This window comes from Serinus canaria, chromosome 1, assembly GCF_022539315.1.
Source record: "Serinus canaria isolate serCan28SL12 chromosome 1, serCan2020, whole genome shotgun sequence".
Lineage (NCBI taxonomy): Eukaryota > Metazoa > Chordata > Aves > Passeriformes > Fringillidae > Serinus > Serinus canaria.
In genome coordinates, this window is record NC_066313.1 from 84713289 (window position 1) to 84736162 (window position 22874).

The 22874-nt window shown below is 40.6% G+C and overlaps 1 protein-coding gene across 3 annotated transcripts in view; it reads right to left on the minus strand.

The window, feature by feature from the left end:
• TBC1D8 (TBC1 domain family member 8) overlaps nucleotides 1-22874 on the minus strand; it is a 49201-nt gene that overhangs the window by 10122 nt on the left and 16205 nt on the right. For 2 of the 3 annotated variants that reach the window (XM_030234338.2, XM_050971455.1), the window contains exons 3-11: nucleotides 20431-20549; nucleotides 18867-19095; nucleotides 14966-15206; nucleotides 7403-7610; nucleotides 6040-6234; nucleotides 4630-4812; nucleotides 4086-4236; nucleotides 2825-3039; nucleotides 1884-2001 (exon numbers count right to left, since the gene is read on the minus strand). In XM_030234338.2, coding sequence (XP_030090198.1) covers nucleotides 1884-2001; nucleotides 2825-3039; nucleotides 4086-4236; nucleotides 4630-4812; nucleotides 6040-6234; nucleotides 7403-7610; nucleotides 14966-15206; nucleotides 18867-19095; nucleotides 20431-20549 — 1659 coding nt within the window. The remainder of the gene's footprint in view (nucleotides 1-1883; nucleotides 2002-2824; nucleotides 3040-4085; nucleotides 4237-4629; nucleotides 4813-6039; nucleotides 6235-7402; nucleotides 7611-14965; nucleotides 15207-18866; nucleotides 19096-20430; nucleotides 20550-22874) is intronic. The other variant, XM_050971460.1, reaches the window with a different exon arrangement.

The following is a 22874-nucleotide window of genomic DNA, read 5'->3' on the forward strand; positions in this document are numbered from 1 at the left end:
AAGTTTGGTAGCTGGTTGGACCGCAGAGATTACTGGCTGACACTGCAGAGGAAAAGCACAGTGACGGGTAGCAAGGTCAGAGATCACCAAAGTTATTGAGAGATCAAAATTTGGACAAACAGTATTGGCAGGGTGCACAAAGAGGAAAAGTTTGGTCTTGGAAGTGTTATACAGGAAGAAACAACACAAAGTTTAGACAAGAGCTGGTTGCAAATCAAAAAAGAAGGTCGACTGCAATGCAGAGCCAAGAACACTAACTCAAGCAACAGGAACCAGAGGAGGGGCAGGGTGGAGAAGATCAGTAGCACCGATTTGGGCACATTAAGTTCTAGGGTAAAGCAGAGCTGCAGAAATTGTGCTCAATAAAGCAACTATGCTGCAAAACTGCACCAGTGCCACTCAGCCAGGGAGAGCAGGGCAACTTCCGAACTGAATTTCTGGCTCTTCACACTGTGGTGAGCTATGGCAGTAGAGAGACACAGCACTCCTTCCTTGTGTAAAGATAAAGAGGGCCAGCAAACAGAGAGACGGGACAACCAAAACTTTCAGCACTTACACAGTGTAGGCTGTAGCCATGGCAAGTGACAGGCAAGATGCAAAGCACAAATCAAGAACAACTCAAGGCAGAGATATGGCTGGCGAGGTGAGACAACTCAGGTGAGTAGCAGAGAATGCTACTTAAGGGCAATAACCCAGCAAGCATCAGAAAGTTATGAGTAATCCAAAGCACGCTGTTGATATCTAGAAATGCTTGAGCACTGATAGAGCTGTGTTTCTCTCCTTTTATCAAGGAAGGAGACAGACAAACATGGAAGTCAGTAATCAAAACAGGAGTTTAAAGTCATGTCTGGAGACAAGAAGAAAAATTCTGACAAGTGGGACAGTTACAAAGTCCAGTCCACTAGCAGAAAATACCAATAGCATTCAAAGCACCACAAAACATGCTAACCATCCAGCTAAGCTTTGGAATAACTCAGCTTTAACTTACCTTTTTGCTAATTCAGAGACAAGACAGAAACTGAGCAGTGACACAGTGTCTAGAGGGAGGTATGACAACACCATCCTTCAAGGAAAAGACTGGAAATCTTCTCAAGTGTCTCTTTCCACTCCACAGGCAGCACAAGAGTGCCCAGACCATTTCTAGCTCCCAGAACCACTACTGCCAGGGACTTGCTTCTATCCTCACTTTCTCACACGTGACCCTGGTCCCTCTCTTTGCCACAGCAAGGTTGTAACAGCAAATGCTGCAGCTACAGACTAAGGTTAGCATTAAAAAGGGAAAAGCTATCAAACATTTCTGTAAGGGAAGGAAGTGACTGCAAAGAACAAATACTGCTTAGCCCCTCTCTTTCTGTGCATTAGGCAGTCTGCACAACAATCTTAAAAATAATGGCACTATACAGGAGCCACAGCACACACAGTGCATGGCAGAGGGACTTGTGTCAGCTCTCGTTACAAAGGGCCAGTGCAGATGCAAGCCTGCCTTGCTCCAGCAACCAGGCAATTCAGACAGTGCAGATCACAAAGCAGATCTTTCCTACATTCATCTTAAACAGCCTGAGTCTCTAACACTGCAAACTCCTAGCCAAGACCCACAAGCTCTTCTATTTATATAACAGCCAAAAGTGTCACCAACTTCTGACCAACAGGAAAGAAAAAAACAAACTGTGAAGTTGAGCATTTACAGATTGTGCAGCTCAAACCCTTCAGACTAAAACCAGCCCTGACTGGAATCTGAGCAGCCACTGCTGCTGTCCCTGCACACCACACATGGAGCATCTCATCCATGGGGTCTGGACCCCAGCTGACCCTGAGCATTTTCCCCACCCCTGTGCCACACGGCTGCCCCTTCCTAGCCTGCAGGACCACAAACACAAGCTCACCTATCACTCGGTGGTTGAAGTAATCCGGCAGCATCCGCTCACACACAGCAACCAGCAGCCAAAAGGCTTCTTCCTCTTTGGCATACAGCAGCAACACGGAGGTCAAAATATTCATAGACTTACAAGGGCAAAGAAGAAAATGGGATTTGTTAGTGACAGCAAATCCTACTGACAAGAGCTCAGCTGTGGCTATTTTTATAGAAAGAAAAGTAGCCCAACAGGATGTTAAGAACTAAGAAAAAAACAGCAAGAAAAAGAGAGAATACACAGCAAATATGTAATTGCAACCCACAGGCATAGCAAGTTTTCTAATCTTACATATACTGCTTTTTGTAAGAGCAATAGGAAACAAAGGAGAAAATCTTGGATTTGCCAAGATACAAAGCAGGTAACTGATACTGCAAGATGTTTTGGGGCTGCTTTCACTGCCCCCTATATTCCAGTATCAGGACCACTCTGATGTTAATCAGAATTCAGGGAGCTGACCAGCTAGACAAATGACTTTTATCATTTATCATCAGTTTTGGAAGAAAGTGGCAGAAAGGTTCATTAAGCCTGTGCCCCAGTGCACTACATAAAATCTCATCTGTGCAGGCCAATTTGCCCTGCACTGCTTCCAAGTATTGTCCAAGAAATGCCCTTTTCAACAAACAGAAGCATCAGAAACAATTTTTTCCCTTCCTGTAACTATAAATGCAGTTTGCAAAATGCCGAAGGAATATGAAGGAATATCACTGTTATAACAGAGCCTTTAGGTAACACTATGTAGTTGTTTTCCAAGGAAAAATGACATTTAATATCTAAAACTATGTACTTTTCCAACTAAAAGGTCTTTATTTATAAAAAGCGCCACTTTTCTTTGTTCTCCTAAGAGAACAACAGAGAGTGGGAAGAAGGGGAAGGAGCAGCAAGGGAGCACAATCCCGCTGGGAACGCCTCACCTGGCAGTATCCTATTTTGGGGTTCCTGTGGGCGTAGGCGGTGAGCACCCTCCTGAGGGCGGCTATGCCCATCTCGCTCTGGAAGGCCGGGTGCTCGGGCAGCGAGCGGTGCAGGTCGCGCTCAATCTCCTCCGTCGCCATACAGCACCTGCCCATGGAGGCCTCCACCAAGTGCGCGTAGTAGCCAGGATGCGAGGCGAGATCCGTCTGCGCGTCTGCAGGCGGCAGGAAGGGAGAAAGAGGAAGATGGGAGTGGATAAGGATGATGCTAAACCTAAGCGTTGTGGGAATTACTCCTCAAAAGGATATAAGCAAGGTGGTTTCCCCCAAGGTCTGTGAATATCCAGACCTAAAGGACAAAGTCCTAGCAGAATACACGTCTTAAAAACTAAGTATTAGCAAAGCTCACATGACACAACATCATTCAGAACACCTTGACTGAGCAAAAGATGTCTCCAGCAGAAAGTATTGGTTTGGGTTGAAAGTACTGGTTAAAGATCATCTCATTCCAACCCCCCTGCTGTGGGCAGGGACACCTTTCACAAGACCAGCTTGCTCAAAGCCTCATCCAGCCTGGCCTTAAACACTTCCAGGGATGGGGTATCCACAGATTCTCTGGGCAACTCCTTCCAAGTGTCTCACCACCCTCACATATTACTGGGAGAAACGTACTCAGCACTGTTCACATACTTCATGGAGGAAAAGCTCCACATTTACAAATGTCTGAATATGCCATATATTGGATTAAGGACTAAACTTGAGATCACACTGTAGGCACATTCTGGCTCTGCCATATCTGTCGATGAAATGAGTTGTTTTTTCCATCTCCAGTTTCTGTAAGCCCTGCCAACATTCAACAAGAAGCAGGAGCAGGTCTGCCAACTTTGAGATTGCCATTATTTTGCAATAATCTGATTTGTCTAGGGCTAACTCAGTATTTACGCTACAATCTAATTGCTGCTTGAAGATGAACATTGTTTTATGAAAACACGATGCTAATTTCAAATTACATAGATTACAAAGATGTTATTTTGAGTCTTCTGTACATCATATGATATCATTCTGAGGTAAAACTTTTACAGATCTACCCGTGTACTTCCTTGCATATATTAGCTCAGTTCAGATCATGTCTCTTCGTTAAGCAGTATCACAGGTTCCTTGTAAAGGACATTTAATTGCCTTTGAGAGATTTCTTGCCTACATTTTTTGCCATCTCCAGAATCAGATTATGCCTACAGCCAACATTTCTAAGCATACCCACCTGAGAAAAGCAGCCAGAGTTTGCCTCTTAAAGATTCAGGAATTCCCATAGCAACAAGTTTTCTGATTTTCTCTGTGCGAAACATGCACACGGTTCTGCCATACTCTACAAAATGGTCATCCCACAGGCTCTCTTTGATTTGCTCCCTAGACTGGGAATGAGAAGATATATTAAAAAAAAAAAAAAAAACACACCATCATGTGCATGTGAGACTTGGTAAACAAAAACATTTCACATATTGGAAATTCCACAAGGTATTCCATTACCAATGGAAATGGGAAGTCTATTCTAGGGACTTTGACTTTCCCCACTTTGCATATCTCATTCACCACACAGGGATAAAAATTAGAAATATTCACGAGAATGAAATGGGGGGAGGGAGAAGAAAAAAGTCCAACCAAATAAAAAAGCTGTTATCCTGTATCTAACTTTTCCAACTAATACAGACTGCATTTTACTAAAAACACCTATCTGTCTGAATATAACCCCAGCTTTTTAAAAACAAAACCTAAAACTCCTACAGCTTTCCCCAAATGTTACATACCTTTCCAAAATCAAGGCCTGGCATTCCTGACTGATGAAAGTCTGACCTTAGTGCTTCTGCACTGAGCAAGTAATTGTTCTCCTTTTCACATTCACTTCTCTCTTTCCCGTGTGAAGCCTCTGTTCCCAGACACGCAGGCTCATCATCCCCCAGCGCGCACATGGATCCGAAGGCAAGGCTGTTCTGCAATGCCAAATCAAAGTGGTAATGACAGAAAAGGCTAAGAACTACATCCTCAACTGTCCTCAAGACAGAGCTGGGTTACCCTTTGCCTTTTGCATCAAAACCTGTAACACCTTTCAGGAGGAAAGGTCTTACTCAAGACTTTATACAAAATGTCATTCATTTGTATGTCAGGAAAAGGGTTGTTACTTTAAAACAAAAGTTGTTAGCCAATTCTAAGTGTCCTTGATGACAAGCTACCCAACAGTCTTCTACTGTAATGATTTGAAAGACAAAATCCCAGAACAATTTAGGTTGGAGATGACTATCATTTTCAATCCCCTGCTCAAAGCAGGAGCCCTCAGCCCTGGTTGCTGGGCTCTGTGCCCAGTCAAGTTGAGTAGCTCCAAGAAAGTAGAGAGCACTGCTACTCTGGGCAGCCTGGTCCAGTTCTGCCTAACCATGAGGGGAAATCTCTCTTTATCTATTTAGATTTTTCCTTGCTAAACCTTGAAGCTATGGCTGCTTGTCTTTCAACTGGCATATCAAAGGAGAGTTTGCCTTTATCTTTCAGGTTGCCACTATTTGGCAAAGACTGGCTGAGGAAGCCCTGCTCCCTCCACTTCTCCTTGTAAAGCATGTGCTTACAGCCCTCCACTAGACTTACTCCAAATTATCAATGCTTTTCATGTGTAATTGAGCAGAGTCAAACCTGGACACAGTACTCCTTATCAGGCTCATAAGTACTGAATAAAAGGGAATATAACATTCCATGACCTGCTGGTTACAATCCTGCTAGTACAACCTGATATGGGGTTGTCCCTCTGCACTGTAAGAGCACACAGCTGACTTACAGGCTTGACTTGTTCATGACTCCTCCTCCACCTTTTCCACCCAGCTGTTTTCCAACCAGCCAGTTCCCAGCCTCTCCCGTCACATGGGCTTATTTTGCCAAGTTTCACATTAGCTTGTGCTGAACTTTGAGAGGTCTCTATCAGCCCATTCCCCCAAACTGTGGAGGTGGAAGTCTCTGTGAAGGGCAACCCAGCTGCCCATCCCAGTCCCTGCTCTCCCCAGCATGTCAATCACAACTATGCTGTGAGTGTCCTCTGTCCCACCAGCCAGGTCTTTATAGGTGGCATCAGATAAGCATTGGCTCAAGATCAATTTGGAGGCCGCCCAAAGAAGGCAGGACAGTGGAATAATGGACAAACATATTAAATTAAGAATAAAATAAAAGCTCAGTACCTGATTGTTATTTTGCAAGTTGTTGCAGTGCAACGAGTTGCTGGAGTTCACCTCTTTGAACCTCTGGAGCAGGTTCTCCACCAAAGTATCTCGGTCCTTCAGCTCAATGAACTGAAAGGCTGTTTTACTCCTTATGCTAACAATGATGGGATTAGGGAGAAGGCTTGTGTCCTCCATCTTCTCTATACCGATTACCTTTTCCAGAGACATTACAGAAAACACATCAGGCACCACATCCACAAAAACATATTCAAATTTTCTACATGTACCAAAACACAGCATTTCATATGCACGCTTTAAATGCGGTTATTCATATTGGCTTTCCTTGATCAAACACATTCTACTGCCTGAAGTTCATGGTCTCTCTAGAAACTCAAAGCAGATGCCAAAAAGTATGCCAGAGGTCTTTTTTTTCCTAAACTGCTTTGCATCCTACTTCTAAACAGCAGACTGAGGGAAAAGATAAGAAAGGGATGTATGGTTAAAAAAATTATTTATAAAAGGGTCAACTTGATCAATTTTTGGGTGTGAAGGAGGAAATTTACTTTCCCACCTTTGAAGATGGGGAAAACCAGTTGTTTTGTTAATTTTCATTAAGTATACAACACTGTTCTCATATTGTTTTCTGTTTCTGCAACAGGAAGGTAAGTAGCTATAGTTACGATATGATTTGGATGTTACTCTATTATTAGTCCAGGATGAAAGGAAAGCTTTTAATTAAGAGATCATAACAGCCTTGTATCCACAGCAGATAAGGCAGGTGTAAGCTGACAGCTTCCTTCTCCTGTTCTACTCCCACCACCTTCCCTTGTGCTCTCCCTCCATTTAAACTCGTATATTGATTTAATGGAAATTTGTCAGCCCATCACTGCATGCACAACATCCCCTCTTTCTCTCTGCCCTACAGCTTGGCAAAGCACCCACAGGTTTGTTGAAGGCTGTCTATGGAGGGAGAGCTCAACACCTGTGTTGATCCCAGGCAAGGATGCTTTTGCACTGCTGAAATGGGTCCAAGCCAGTCTCCCATCAACATCATGCTGGATGTACATGTTTGTGGATCTGGGACAGGAGCCCTGTCCAAGTCTTGGGCCAAGCAGACTCTGTTTTGGCAGTGTTCTGTCCTGCTGCATTACCTATCCGTACTTCAATTTGAGGAGTGTTTTGAATCACCCATATTTTTAGGAGCTCAGGCCCTAGTGAATCCCAGAACAAGCTCTACAACCATCCTGTAGGCAGGATACACACAATCATCCTACTCTTTTTCATCAAACAACACTTTGTCAAGGTAAGTCAAGTGGCAGCAGAGGCTTAGGGCAGAAAAAGGCAGATAAGGACCCAAAATCAAACAAACAAAAAACTCTACCTCTCTAAGTGGGATGATAACAGTGCAGCAGCCATTTTCTTTACTGGCAAAACAGATATAACTGTCTGAAGTATACATTGTCCCCGCTGTGTGACAGCGACTGAAGGGCGTCCAGAGAGAGCAGTCCACAACTTCATGCAGCTTCTCCTTCCTGGGCAATCTGAAGAAGGCCCGAAAGAATTCATTCTGTGCTCTGGCTTCAAGATCCCTTCAGAAAAAGCAGCAAGAACAAATCACAAGATCCTGAAAGTCAGGACATGTAGTGTGAGGTTAACTTTTCTTGTTGGCCTCACCAAGAGCTAGGAATAAAGAATAAAAACACCATGCACAGCAATCTTCAGTGCCTATGTGAACAGAGCACTGTACAAGCAACTTTCAAATATGTTTAAAGGAAAACATTATCAATAACTGCTTCTTTAACAGTAAGGTCAAAAGCAACTAGTACAGTAACTTGGAAGGGAAAGCACACTAATTTGAATCAGCTGTTTTGCTGGTTTGGGGTTTTTTTACATTATTTTTAAACAATGTATTTTCTATGGCTGCTGTATGACTTTACAGACTCCAAGAGTTACAAATTTCAGTGCCCAGGAGACAACTAAATCTTTCATCTGATGAACATATATTGAGCCAGGGAGATTAGACTAATGTTCCTTGTTTCCCTTCACAGCAGCATTACCAGCATCACCCCAGGGACTTGCACCTGCACCCAACAGTAATGCATTTGCTCAATGACTACCACCAAAGTGGTCAGTAATAGAAGTGTTAATGATGGTGGCATTTACTTGATGGAATCCTTAACTTGCACAAGAATCAGCCTCAGAGAGCCCTCAGAACAGTTTCAAAATGCAGAACAGTTTCAGGTCACTTACAGACTCAGGTGGGAATAACAGCACCAGCCACACTTTGAACCTGGCCTCCTTCCAGCCACCCATCTACATTTATGTGAGGGGAAAAGTTTAAATAAATGAAACTTTCATTACTGAGCCACGGTTATACAGACTTGGCTTTGGGGACTTATTTTTCTTCTCCTTTCTTAATGAAGAAGCCAGCAGTAATTTAGAGAACTATGCAACTACATTATAAACAGGCCATGGCAATTAGCTCACCAACAGCAGCTTGAGAAACATTAGGGCTTACATTCTATGATTTTCTTTACTACAAGTAAATTTTTCCTAGCATGATTCACCTTAGGGAAAAAAAAAAAAAAAAAAAAAAGGCAGCTTGATTTTGTGTCACTGAAAGAATTTAACGCGTGGGCTGAAGCACAGCAGGGAGTGGTACTTTGGTGCTGTAAATCCCCTCTCCACTCCTTCCTTCACCCATCTCTTCTGCAGACACCTTCCCTCTCCCCCAGCCCTGTTCCCTGTTAAAATATATGCTGAGACAAATGAAGCCACTGCCTCAATAAGTAAATAAATTATTTGATTGGGTTTTGGGTTTTTCAGTTTAGTTTAACCCACAGAAAAAGATGTAGCCACGTGAAACAGGGAGGAAGACAATCCAGAACAGAGATCTGAGAAGGGAGGATCTGTATCTGCGAGCAACAGAAAAGACAGAAAGCATTCAACCAGTGTTCAGCTTCTGTCTTCTTCTCAAGCATTATCTTCCTTAATAATATTATCTAAAGAAAGCAAACAAACAGTCTCCTGATTTTTCACAGAGAACAAAGAGGAACCCTCTTTGTGGAGAAAGACAAAAAGGTTGCTCCCAAGCTGAAATTCCACAGCGAGAGTAACTTTGATAAGTGCCTGCAGCGATCTACCATTGTGACAAAGCTGGATCAGGATATGCCTCCTAGTTAACTCACCACTAAAATATTTTCCATTTCTGCACAGCAGAGATGAATGCTGCTGATAGCATCTGCAGTCAGGTCTGGTAGAGCTGTGCTCTCCTGCTATTGTGCTGCAAGGTAAGAGCCCCCCAGCATCTACTTGGTTGTGAAGATTTCTCAACCTTTATGCTAAAAAAGGCTTTATACAGAAGAGAGGGACCTCTACTGAGGCACACATTGTCTGTTATTTAAGAGCTGACTGTTTCCTATGCTCCAAAATCTGAAGCTTCTGAGTTTTCAGGATTTTCCTGTATTTCCTAGGGCTGTGGGCTCCACATGCAGGGTCTTTCAGACAACAAACCACAGGATTCTAAGCTGAAGAAGAATGACATTAGTCACATCTGAAACTAAGTAAATTCACCAGCACTGTATCCACCCCACTCACCCGTGGAAGGCTGCCAATCCCAACATCCCTGGAACTGCCTGCCTCCCCATGACTCACACACAGGCTCACACAGGGACACCACAGAGAACACACCACAGCCAGGGCTGCCCCAGAAACAAGTGCTGAAATGGGCCAGCCTGCTTGGAGGAGGGATCCCGGAATAAAAAAGGTAGCAGAGGGACAAGATGCTGTCAGCACCTACCACTGTGGGCTCAAACTAGAGGTTTTATTCAAAAGTTAAACACCAAGAATATATTTCCTGTTAAGCAACCAAATTCTAGGGCTTAATGGTTTCCCTTCATAAACACAGCCAAACAAAATTAGAGTTGGTTTAAAAAAAACCCCAACCCTACAACTCTAAAAAACCCACAAATTTAGCTCCTAAAACAAGACAGGCAATTGTTTAAATATGATACAACAAAGATGGCCCACGTCACCAAGTCCCACAGCTTCCATTTAGAGTTTCACAAGACCTCCAACACCAAACAGAAATGCAATCTTTCTACTTGCACCCCTACCTGTTTGAAAATTTCTACTCTCACCTATTTCCAAGTGGGTTTGGTTTATAAGCAAATGCAACATACTGAGTGGTACTTAACTAAAAAAAGGAAAGCTATCATTATGTAAAAAATAATGTTTATTGAGTATTTACACAAGCATCAGAAGAATAAAAGGCAACAAGATGCAACTGCCTTGTTCCCTACTTTTCAAAAAACTCAGCAATTCCTTCTGAGTGCAGCTCCCAACTTGCATGTTTTGGGATCATGGACTACCTCCAACTCCAGCACTTCAAAGTGAATGGCAAGCCTGAACTGCAGGAACTCCTTGTGCATGACCCCCACATTACCTTCCAAGAGCTTTAAATTAAAGGAAATAACACACACAAGACTAACAAAATGCCTAAAAGCATCAGGAGGCTTAAAATGCTGTCCTCACTGACAAATGTTTTTCTGTGCTTTAAATCCAGCAGAAGCCAACTTGGCAAGATTTTAGCTCTGCTGAGTCACTTGTTGCCTATCTAAAATCTAAACAGCCTTGTTGACCTCTTGCTTCAAGAGACAGATTACTAGATTCTTCTTACTATTGAGACTCCAGAAAGTGAGATACTTTGGAAATAACACATCCAACAATATATGACTTGTTTTTTAGAAGAACTGCTAAATTCATGTGGGAAGAAAGGCTTCCTATAAGCAAGTCAGGAGATGTTATCTGAGAAGAGCCAACCTGGACTTGTCAGGGCAGATGTAAACTGAACATCATTCCCTTACACAGCAGGAACAGTAGACTTGTAGATGAAGTCTACTGGTAGACTTCATCTACAAGTTGCAATGAATATTTTAGCCAAAATTTATGCAAGTCTTGATATAGCCTCTCATGGAACTAATTAAACTAGAACTGGCAAACTGTTGTACCAAGACAGTTGCAAAAGAGTACCTCAAAACACAGCCCTTCAGGGCTTCCTAATAAATTAGAAGCTTGTATCAAGAGGACCCCCTTGGGAATCTGTCCTAGATTAGCTTCTGTCTTCATTAGCAACCTGTATGATGGATCAACAGCTTGTCACTAAACCAGCACTTGATGCAATGCTGGTAGAGGCTAATTAACATAACAACAGGATCAAATTCAGATTTATATTCATAAATTTAAGGGATGTTGTGGGAAAAAACCCACCGCAAATATTTTCAGCTGTACATCATAAGCTTCACAAATGCAGCACGGAGATGAACTCCACCAGGAGCCATCCCTTGGGGTTACATAGGAACACAAGCTGAACAAGAGCCAACAGCCTCATGCTCACAGGAGGAAGAGGAACACTGGCTGGGCTGCAGAAGTTCATGGCCACCAAGATGCAGCACGGCAGTCCCAGAACTGGCAAGGTTTCTGGGGCAACCCTATATCCCCCCACCATGCACCTGCCCCCACATGGCATCAGTGATGAATGCCCAGAGAAGAGTAACCAGAATGGCTAAAATTCACACTGATAAGAAAACCCAGGTGGAAGTAGGGCAGTGCAGCTTTAAAAAAAAATTTAAAAATTAAAAAAAAAAAAAAAAAAAAAAAAAAGAGAAAGAAGATACACATCAACCCCCAAACACACAAATGATTGCTCTAAGTGAGCACAAAGTGCTCTTAAGAAAGTGAGCATTTCTGATCTCTTCAATAGTACTGGGTAGAACAAAAAGTGACAGACCCAAAAAGTGTGGAAGATTCAAGTTAGACCTCAGACTTCTAAGTGACAGAACAGTGAAGTACTGGTATGGATCCTGATATGCCCATTACTGCAAATCCTAAAAAACACATTAGGCAATCACAAAGAGATAACCCAAACCCTACCTTTTGCCACAGAGATGCAATAAAAGGAAGTTTTTTCTAGTCACATTCTACTTGTTGCTCAAGGTTTAAAGCATTCTCAGATTCTCTCTCTGAAGGAATAAATGCAGATTGAAGTGACATTTATGACTCAGGATACTTCAAACAGTTTCCACTGGGCTTAGATCAGTGTTCTCTGCCTTCACATGAAGCAAAGTCATTCTCATTGGTAAGTCACAGTTAAACATGAAAAAAAAAAAAACCTGATGTGGTTAGAGCCTGGGAAAATATATCACACTGTTGAAACCTTACTTATACCAGCACTAAAGCTTTTAAATTGTGGGTTCTGGTCTAGAGAATTTCTCACTACATTTGAGAAATGAAATGGGTACTTTTACATCCTGAAAGAGATGGAAATTAGAAGTATGAGAAACCTATACCAGAAACTGCTACAGCCTTTTTTTTTTTAAAAAGAAAAAATAGTTACCATATATATTCCAGTAAAATTGTATGGCACACATATATGTCTGCAAGAAATGGCATTTGTAGGTACCAAATACATCAGCTTTACTTTGCTCTTTATGGCTTTACTATAAAAACCTCCATTGCCATTAATCCCTTTATAATTCACTGTTCTGTGCTTAATCATTTTATTAAACAGCACAAAAAATTGCATACCTACTTATTGGACTCTGGCCATGATACAATTTGTGTTACAAGCTATGGGCCTAATCCCATGGCCTCTCTGAGTCCCATCCCTCCACTGCTCAGCAAGATGACCCCAAGAGCCTCAGGAATGGCAAAGGTTTATGGTTTTCAGACTGTAGAATATAAAGATCATGACAGCACTGACAATGTATTGCTTTAAAAATAAAGATATTGAAACAAGCCTCTCAAAAAAGAAAGCCTAGCAAACACAAGACATCTACAACAGCTTCATTAATTTGTCAGAGCTGAAATAGTTCCATTGATGTGTGTGTCTTGTTTCCTTTTCATAGATTATTATTTGCTTCCAAATCATGTACAAGTGACCAGAATGGCTAAAAACAATGACAATTAGAGGGAACGTGTTGAGAGGAAAGTAATTGTTCTTGTAGTACTAAAACGGCTTCAAGAAAAAAAGCAGCAACCAAAACTTTCTACACCAAAAAAGTAAAACATCCACCCCAAAACATGTTAACACTAAAAACCAGTTTATCCACTATTCAAACTACAGTCTTGCTTAATCACCTTACATCAAAGTGGTTGCTGAAGTGGGACAAAGGGCACCAGAAATAGCAACTTATCCAACCACTACCTAATTCATGCAGAGGAAATGGTATTTCGAGTATCATCCATGCTATCCCAAGCCACAGCACAGGTTAGAGAACATCTTGACTTGTCCTTCCTTCTCCCTCTTTTTACTTTCTTTTTTCTTTAGTTGGACAGAAGGAGAGAGAGAAGCAGTTTGAATAAGTGTGTGGGAAGGCTTGGCTGCTAATGAGCACACTGCTTTTCAAAAATGCCACTGGGTACTTACAAGATAGTTCCCTGAGAGCCCCTTTTCATAGCATATTACTAAGCTTACACTTTTCTTTACAACTGTAATTTTACTTTCTTTCCATTCAGCTAGTACCCCTGATTCAAAGACTATTTTGGGAAATGACAATGACAAAAATTGGTAGATGCTGAAAAATATCTCCCCCCAGGTTTTTGTTACATCTCCTCTGGATTTCTCTTCTTGCATCTAACTTTTCAGCCCAGAAGCAGGAGGAATATAAAATGGTAAACCATGGAAAGGGACTGAGATACAACCTACCACAGCCATATTCTACACTAGCTAAAGCACACATCCCTACATCTCTTGAGCCAAAGGCCTACAATGTTAAAAAACCCAAGTTACATACATAGTGTAAAAGCAATGGTAGTAGCTCTTGTATTCCAAGAAAGCCTGGTTATTATAAAAGAGCCTGCAAATATGTTTATGGCTGCTCACCACTGTGTAACCTTAAGTGAATTATTCAATGATGAAATCCTGGTGTCACTGAATTTCCTTACTGTGTGTACATATGAAATTGCAGAGGAAGTCAAATTTTTTGTTTTAAACTCCATTATGAAACTGAAGTGTTTGCAGAAGTGTTTAGCTGAGATACAGGCCCACCAGTACTGTAAAAATGTCCCTCAGAAGCAATAAAATGGCTACTGATCTCTCTTTTTTGGGAAATGATACCATGCATTCCTTATGTTTTAGTCAGGAAGCAACACCTGGGTGATTCCCTTCACCTCCCTGGCAGAGGGAGAGGAAGGAAGAGCAGGAAAGGGCATGATTCAAGAGGAGATAACTGCTCCACAAACATCCCATTCAGAAAGAAGTATTTTAAATCAGCACCTTAACTTTGATGCCCCAGGCAAATTCCAGTTAGGGCTATTCCATCCTGCCCACCTAAAATTTCTCAGGGCAGCTTCCCTCCCCCTTTCTCCACAAAGCAAATAAAACACAGAGTTGTGTGTTGTGCTACCAGCAGACAAATGGCCATCAATCTTTCCCTGAGAGCCAAATGCATTTCTGTAGTGGGAGAGGAATGCAGGGATGTATTGCAGGGATGCAAGGGGTACAGCTGACAACAGCAATACCACAACTGCATGTTTTTTAAGTCCTGTAACTGCTCGCTAAATTTGCTATGGCAATCACACTAGCGGGAATTCCATGTTTCAGATATGATCAAAAGCAGTAATTCCAGAGAACTGAAGGCACTAGGAATGCCTACATATTACCAAAAATTTAAGCAAAATAATGCTGCTCTTCAGGGAAGACGGAAAATATCCCTTGCTGCAATCTTCCCTTCTATGGGAACAGTACTTTTGAAACTTTGCATTGTTTAAGGGAAGAATATAAAGTCAAAAAAATGTATATTGCATAAAGTTAAAACGCACCTTTGGAATACACAGTAACACACTATGAAGTCTCTTTTGCCTCCAATCAAACAAAGCTTTGAAATCTTACCCAGCTAACACACCAAACCATGAATCCCACTATTAAACACATTTAGCTTTTTACCTCTTGGTAATCTGAGTAGGATCCTGCAGGCCTGGATCCAGTTCAAAGATTTCATTATCCAGCAGCCTTCGGAGCGTCACATCTGCCAGCTGCTCCATGATCCTGAAAGCCTCAGAGATGTTGAGGAAAGTGGAGAAGTCACGCTCCTTGTTTGCTGTAGTGACACGGACTGTGTCCGTCATGAAGACATTGGAGGTTCTTTCCAGCTTCTGGACCTCCACCCAAGGAATGATAAGTTTCACTGCAATCCAAGAGAAGATCAAAAGTGGGTTGAAAACTTTGCTTCCATCTTTCAGATTTGGGAAACAATCAAATTCAGAATGAAATGTAAACCAAAGAGGAGGGAGAGAAATTTTTATGGGCAAGACCAAGCACATGCTGAAACGTCTGTTATGACTCTGCATTCAATCTCACCCACTCCAAAAGACATGTCTTTTTCAGAATCTCTCCCACAAAATTTTAACTATCTTCCCAAGAAATACTAGACTTGGGAGTGGTGCCTTTGCAGAACATCTGCCATACACTGTGCTCCCAACTCCTTTACAAGTCATTTCTGCAGCCTGCTTCCTTACCACAGAAAGAAACAGTTCATCTCCAGAATACAGAGATAAGAGGGCTTTGTAATCCCCTAGAAACAAAACAGTAGGCAGGTGGAAAACCAATCACATGCACAGTTACTTAAGCTTTTAAAATAAAGCTAACTCCTATCCAAAAAAAAGCTTTTTTGGAGACTGCTATAAAGTGTAATTACTGCTATAAACAAGACATTAAAAAGCTGTCTAGCCTTAGGGATCTTTCCATTTGGTTACTTTTTACTGAAAAGTTGCACAGGGCACATCTTGCCCTAAACATTAACCGTAGTCAGACTTGCTTATAGAGAACAAGAAGTGTAGGACACTGTTCTCTATACTTAAAGCAGTTGAATTATATAAATATAAGTGGCAAACAGAATCAGCTTATTTTACATAACTACTACAGGATGTTACTCGCCTCTCACACAAATCTCTGGGTAGAAATAAGGCTGGAAAGGACTTTAAAATAGATTCAATTTCTTCTTAACAACTGTTGGAAACTTCCCAGATTTCTCTGTGCCAATAACATCAAGACTACACCCCTTAACATCCCTAGCTGCTCTCCTGATGCCAATAAAGCAATAAAAAGGCAGTAATAACAAACATTGTCATATATATATGACACTTACCAAAGATCATTCATTACCTAAGGAGCTACCCTCAGCAAGTTTTCTGTACTACATGAACCACAGCTGTCAAGATTATTTACAGATTGCATTTTTCCTTACTTAAATAAAGCACAGCTGCATCAACATGCAGAGACTGTTGCAAATGATCATAAAATCAACTGTACCAGCCCAGCCAAGGGAAGAAAGATTAAATAAAGCTGTACCACCAGCACTGCTGTTCAGGCAGGTCAGAGTCACACAAGCTCTACAGTGCTGGTTACAGAAAAAGCTCAACAGCCTGTACAGGACTCAAGCCACTGATAAAAGGTACAAAGCCTTCGAAGTTTCAGAAAAACACAAATTTAATTAAAAATGTGAAGAAACCTTGGCACACCCTTCCAAGTTATCTGACTATCTAAACCTCTGAAATCCTATAAATACTTGGAAGCTTAGATAAAAGGGAACTTGTCCTGGAAAAAAATTTTCCAAGGAATTTATATTCATATAAACTGAAAATTAATTTTATGAGAATTTGAAAACAGGTTCTAATATTGCATTCCAGGTCACTTCAACACAAAATGAAACAAAAGAAGGGAAAAGACTTGCCAGAATCAGAAGACTTAACATTTTGCCTATAAAGAGATTTTGGTCTATGATTTGGGGGAATTTTTATAGAGGTAAAACACAATTGAGAACTTATTTTATTGCAACTCATATATTGAGTTTTTTTCTCTGAATAGTATTGAAGAACACAATAAATGTGATTTCTTAGCAATATTTTCAAGACCAGATTTAACCAGATTTCATTTGTGATTGCTGAAAAAGACAAAGGCAATGAATCACTTGTTCTGCATGTAATCAGCATCAGCTTCTCAAATAGTAACCACCAGAACTGTATTAAATCTGGATTATTCCCTGTAATACAAATATTTCATAAACATGACAAAACACTAGCCTAGAAACAGAAGTAATCTGCTTCATCACAGTCAAGGAAATGGGACTCATTTCAGCATATATGCTGCTTCCCACTCAGCTAGGGGAAGTTTGTTTAACCAAAAGAAAATTCAGGGGTTTTTCTCACATTTCCATGAAAATGTATGGGAACTCAAGGCACTGCAACTGCCTATATTGGTGAATGAAAGTGTATTTTCCATGGTCAAAATAAAAAAAAAAGTTGCAAACATGTAATTGTTAGTTTGGTTTGGGGTTCTTTGTTGATTTTCATAATGAATATCATTAAAGATATGAGAAGAAATCTCTTGAACAATACAACATGATATTATATTTCCATTATCATTTAACAATCTGTGGTATTGCATAAACAAAATTTTTGGAACCATATAAAGGGGTTTTCGCTCGCCCTCCTCCTCCGACTGTTATCTATCATTAATAAGTATCATTCCTGCTTGTGTGCTTTGGCAGACTGGCTATCTCAGATTTAATGAGAGAAAACCTGCAATGATAAGAAGAAATTATTGACAAAGAATATTATTTAATACTAACCAGAGAACAAAGAGATTAAACAAGAACTCACATATCTAGTTTATGAAGAAATTCCATTCTACTCTTCCCAGCATAACTCAACTTTTGTTTTTATAGTGAATAACAAACTTAGCTGCACATCAAATATAATTCTCCCATCTTCGGTGATAAAATAAGTGGCTTGAAATAATATAAGGGAAGAAAGGACCTCCAGCTCTAAGCATGTCTTGGAATGTTTTCAGTCTTAGAAATTACAAGTAACTATCTTTCTTACAATGAACTTCATTTCTAAACCTACTGCTATATCTCAATATTAAATCCACATAGAATATGGCAAAGTTTTCCTAATTGATCTAAATGACAAACATTGCTATATATACAGCAGAATAGGTTTCTATTGCTAACTTTGTTTAAGTTCCAGCAGGCTTAACAGGCCTTAAAAGGCTAGAGGTTTATGCACAATTTTACTAAACAGAGAAATGCTATAGAGTTTAAAGGGCTACATTCATTTTTACATCTTACATCTGTTACTTTTATTTTTACCTTCTAATATCTATTCTGTCAGGCTTTTCAGTCACACAATTCTTTCTCTGTAGAAGAACACCCCAACTAAATCCTTAGAACTTGCTGAACCATCTGAAGGGCCAAAAAGCCTCAGGATATGCTTCTTGTGACCTTTCTGCACTGCTATTCAGAAACACAAACAAATCCCTAAATTGCTGTTGTTTTTCCTTAAAAGCTCTGAATTTTCACTTGGTCCTCCGGGGCACATTCCTTTTATTTGTCCTGGGATTTCTTCAGGCAGGAAGCTTGACTTAGGCACCCCTGGCCCCAGCAGCCCTTCCCCTACCACCCTGCTGCAACGTGGTGACTGCTTCCCTGCCTGTGGGAGTGACCCAACCTTATTCACCATTTTCAGCACTAAAACTCCTCATTTCAGAACTTGCAGGAGGTCTGCTACATCTTAAGGTTGCTTCAATGCCAAAAAGAAAAACCAGGTAACAACTATGTCTGTGTGCTATAGCAGTATTATTTTTATTACTGGATTCATATTAAAACACAAAGGCTGAAGTGAAAATTGAATTAAACAAGATTTTTCACCTAATAGCTAATAACTAAAAACTCAGAAACTAAACTTCAGAGGTCAGCTAGGCTTTTCATAAGAACCCTGGCTATTCTTGCTTTTAAATGTATTTATATCTCTCCCCAGTATAAGATTTCTTATGCATTTAAACTTACATTCTTTGCCCAGGAAGAAGGAATAAAAACAGAGATGATTGATGCTCAAATAAAGCCATCCTTGCCGAGGAACTTTTCCTTTCCAACAGCAACAGGAGTAATAGGTGATCAACTTCTCTGCTTCAGGAAAATTAAATCTGGATTCAAATTTCACCAGGGCTTCTCGGAACTTCTCGGGGTCTTCCTCCTGCTCAGCGAGTTTGCTGCTCGTTTCCTCTGCAATCAGTGCCTGAGCCCAGAACAAGACCATATGTCAGCATAAAGCTATGGCACTCACACTCAGGCAAGCTGCTACAAGCTGCCCATTCAAATTCTAATAATGCAACACTTTCTTACAAAGAAATTCCAGTCAATTTGCAGTTTTCACAAATGGAGAAATTTCTCTGGCGCTTGCATCTCTCCCACATTTTGAATGCTCCCAAAGCAAGACTTTTGGGGCCTTCTTTACCTTATACATAGTTTTTTCAAAAATTCTGGCAGAACTCTATCTCTGCACTTTCACTATGGCTTATGATTGCTCTTATTTTGTATACACAGAGTAAAAATAGAGTAACAGTTGTGGCTACTGACCAGTACTATTTACCTATGAAGAAACAAAGCAGTCAGATGTGTCAACAACTTGAGACATGCTTGGAACAATTACAAACACCGTTTCAAGAACATCTACATAAATGTAATTAATGATTTTTAATAGTGGTATTACAATAAAGGAGTTAAGTAGCATTGCACCATGCAGACAAATAATCCATATGTTACAGCACCTGCTATAGTTTGTAATTACCAGTAGTCCTAACATGCTAAAAGTCTTCAGCAGGTGCAAGGGTCCAAAACCTGGATTTAACATTAACTAATGAAACCTGAAGAATTTTAGATATGTATTGCGCTAGGTAACAGGCTGTCACTTGTGTTATCAAGAGAGATTAATTGTATTTGGTATTTCAGTGCACTTAAGACAATATGCCTTTTTTTAAAGAAAGCAGGATAAAAACTAGGATTTGTACAGTGGTGTTTTGGTTTTGTCCTCTTCTTCCCCAGATTCAGAGCCCACAGAGCTCACAGCAGCAAGGCTGAAATTCACCCAATACATTATGTTCCTACAAAATTTCCAAACTGAGAAGGAGGCTATGGAGGGAAGAGCATCCCATTAAAAGTCTTAGCAAGTAAAAGCTTGTAGCAGGACCTGAGGTACAGTAGCCACCAGTGAACCCACAATCCCACCCAGACATCAGCAAGCTCCTCTTAGAGTATGTATTTCATCAAAAGCAGAGCTCAGGACACCAGGCTTTCTAAGCTACTCCCCACATGCCATTATTATTTTTAATCTGATGTATGGTCACAAAATTCCTTTACTTTTAAAATTTTTTAACCGTCTATAAGGATGCTCATTTCTACAACCCTATGGCAAGCCAGCAGCTTCATGTGCTGGCCACACCAGGCGCAAGAGCCACATAGAAAACAACTCATGTTTATATGGTCAAAACCAAGGACAACAACTTCATGACATCCTTCTAATAAATCACATGTAATTGGGCAGCGGAGGGTGAAAATGAGACAGCTGCCTTACCTTCACTTTCCCTTTGACAAAACTAACAATATCTTCTTTATTGTCAAACACAGACAAAGTATGGAGCAAGTTTTGTTCTAGCCATTCCCAGTGCTGGTTTATTTCTTCTGCAGTGGCACCTAGAAAAGCAAAAAGTAGTATATTGAAAGTAATCCTGCAATTTCAAAAATTGAAAGAGAGGGAGGAAAGTAATAAAATGCACTATTTCATAGATTCATTATGAGAAATTGAACTTTCAACCTCAGAATTCTTAGTAGCAAACAGGTCAAAAAGGTCTCATTCATAGCAGCATAGTTAGAGAAAAACAAAAACCTCATTGTTTTAGAGTATTAGTTTTAGGGCTTTTAGTTTTATCTTCTCAAATGCTCTCAGCCAGCAAATGCTGCATTAAAAGTCAAAGCATAAAAGAACATCAAAACTTCATCCTGAGCTGCTAGACTGCAGCTTATTCTGACATGACATTACTTAAGTGGCCACTGGAAACCTTTGATTTATGCCCCATTCCCAAAAGTCCCTGATCTTCCTCTCTCAATACACACAAGCACCCACCCCCCACACACAAACATATGCACACCCTTTGAGAGGAATACAAACCCCTCTATAATAAATAAAGTACCTAAGTTTGGTTCAGCAGCACCTAAAGGTTCTACAAGAGCACATTTTTATAGTGTGGGAAAGAAATAAAGCAAACAGAAATCTTTGACTAATACAGGTTTTCAAATCTTTAAAGCTTCTTTCTCTAAACATCTGAGGGGTTTGCTGGTTCTTTAAATGTAATCTGTTCACACTAACTCCAGAAATAATATTTCACTCACTACCAATTTGCTTTGGCTCCTTCTGCTTGAAACTGAATTATGTCTGCATGACACGATGACAGAAAAGTCATAGCAAGATGGGCATCATACAGGGCCAATAAGGGAAAATCTGAGCCCTCCAGACCTTACTGGTCAGTAATAGACATTAAAGGTAAAAAAGTAAAGGCAGTAATAGTTGCTTCTCCTAGTGACTTGCTCGTGGAAGAAAGAAGAGAAATAGTTGTATGTAAGAGAAATACAAATCACACATGAATATAATAATAAAATTAATCTCAAATAGAAGATCCATTATCTCAAGATTTATTTTGTGTGTGCATTAGTGATGCATCATGTTGCCTCACAACAACAAAAAATGATAAATTTAGGTGAGGATTTTCCATTTCCCTCTGCTCTGTTTTCCATGCAGAATGCCAGCTGGCAGGGAAACCTTCCATGCTTTAACTTCCCTGACAGAAAGGTCTTGTAATGGAACTCCTTAAATATCATTAATCAAGGTTAAATTTAAATTAAAAAATCATAAAATTAGAGACACTTAAAAGCCCTTTAGGTCAAAAAACCAAAATATATAAATGTTTAAGAACACCAGAAATAGAGTCATTTTATACTGAAATGGCTACACAAAGCAAATACTAGTTGAATTTTTATTTCTGAGTAACCTACAAGATACCAAGTGTATAGGCAAGCTGTCAGGCTGCCTCTTGTGAAATAAGCTGTGAGCAAGACCCCTTTCATAGTAGCATCCACACTGCTGGGGCTGCTCTGAGCCCAGGCAGCAGCTATACTCCACAGGGACTCCTGCAGTATCTCCTGCCTCTCTCCAGGGTTTCTGTTCAAATACCAAAAGACCATTTTGATCCTTTCATTTGGTCAGGCCAACTCAACTTTTTGAGTCCCTTCTTTATTTCTAATTTTTATTTTGTAGTTTAAAGTTGTTCTGATTTGACCCAAGCATTGCCAGTCTCTTATTTCCATTTCTTATTCCTCTGCCTGTGCTGATGTTCTGCACACCATTTTATTCAACCTTTTACCACCTTCTTCATCTGCTCATGTCAAGTGTTTTGGCAAAACACTGCCTCACTCCTCAGAATCTTTTCTTTAAACCCACTTCTCACCAAAACCTTTGCTCTCCCTCTCCTAAAACCAACTCTGCTTGACTGAGCCTTGAGTTTCTTTTTTGCCCATGAGCCTTCTGAAAGGAAAATTTCAAGTGGCTCTACACAAGGGGTGAGATTAGACTTCTTTTTTTTTTCCTGTACTGGTATAACATGATTAACCATTTGGATTAAAACATCTCTGCCAGAACAGCCATGCAGGGATCAGATTTCCTAGCAGCCCTCTGAGATTAGCAAAGGTCTGTAACAGACCTGACCCTTATGCATGTATTATCATTTAAGCCTATAGCTCCTGGAACAGAGGGCTGCCAACATACAGTGCAAAATGTCACTTTAATTAACTGCCTGATGACATGATGGCAATCCACAATTAAGTTACACTGGGAGACTGGGAGGAGTTCCTGGAACTGCTCCTTGCCCTCGCTATACAGCAGCAGGAACAGGCCACTTCTGTGTGGGGAATGTCCTTCTCCAGCTTCCCAAGAAGGGGCTGGGGTGATGCTCCTCTGACTCCTAT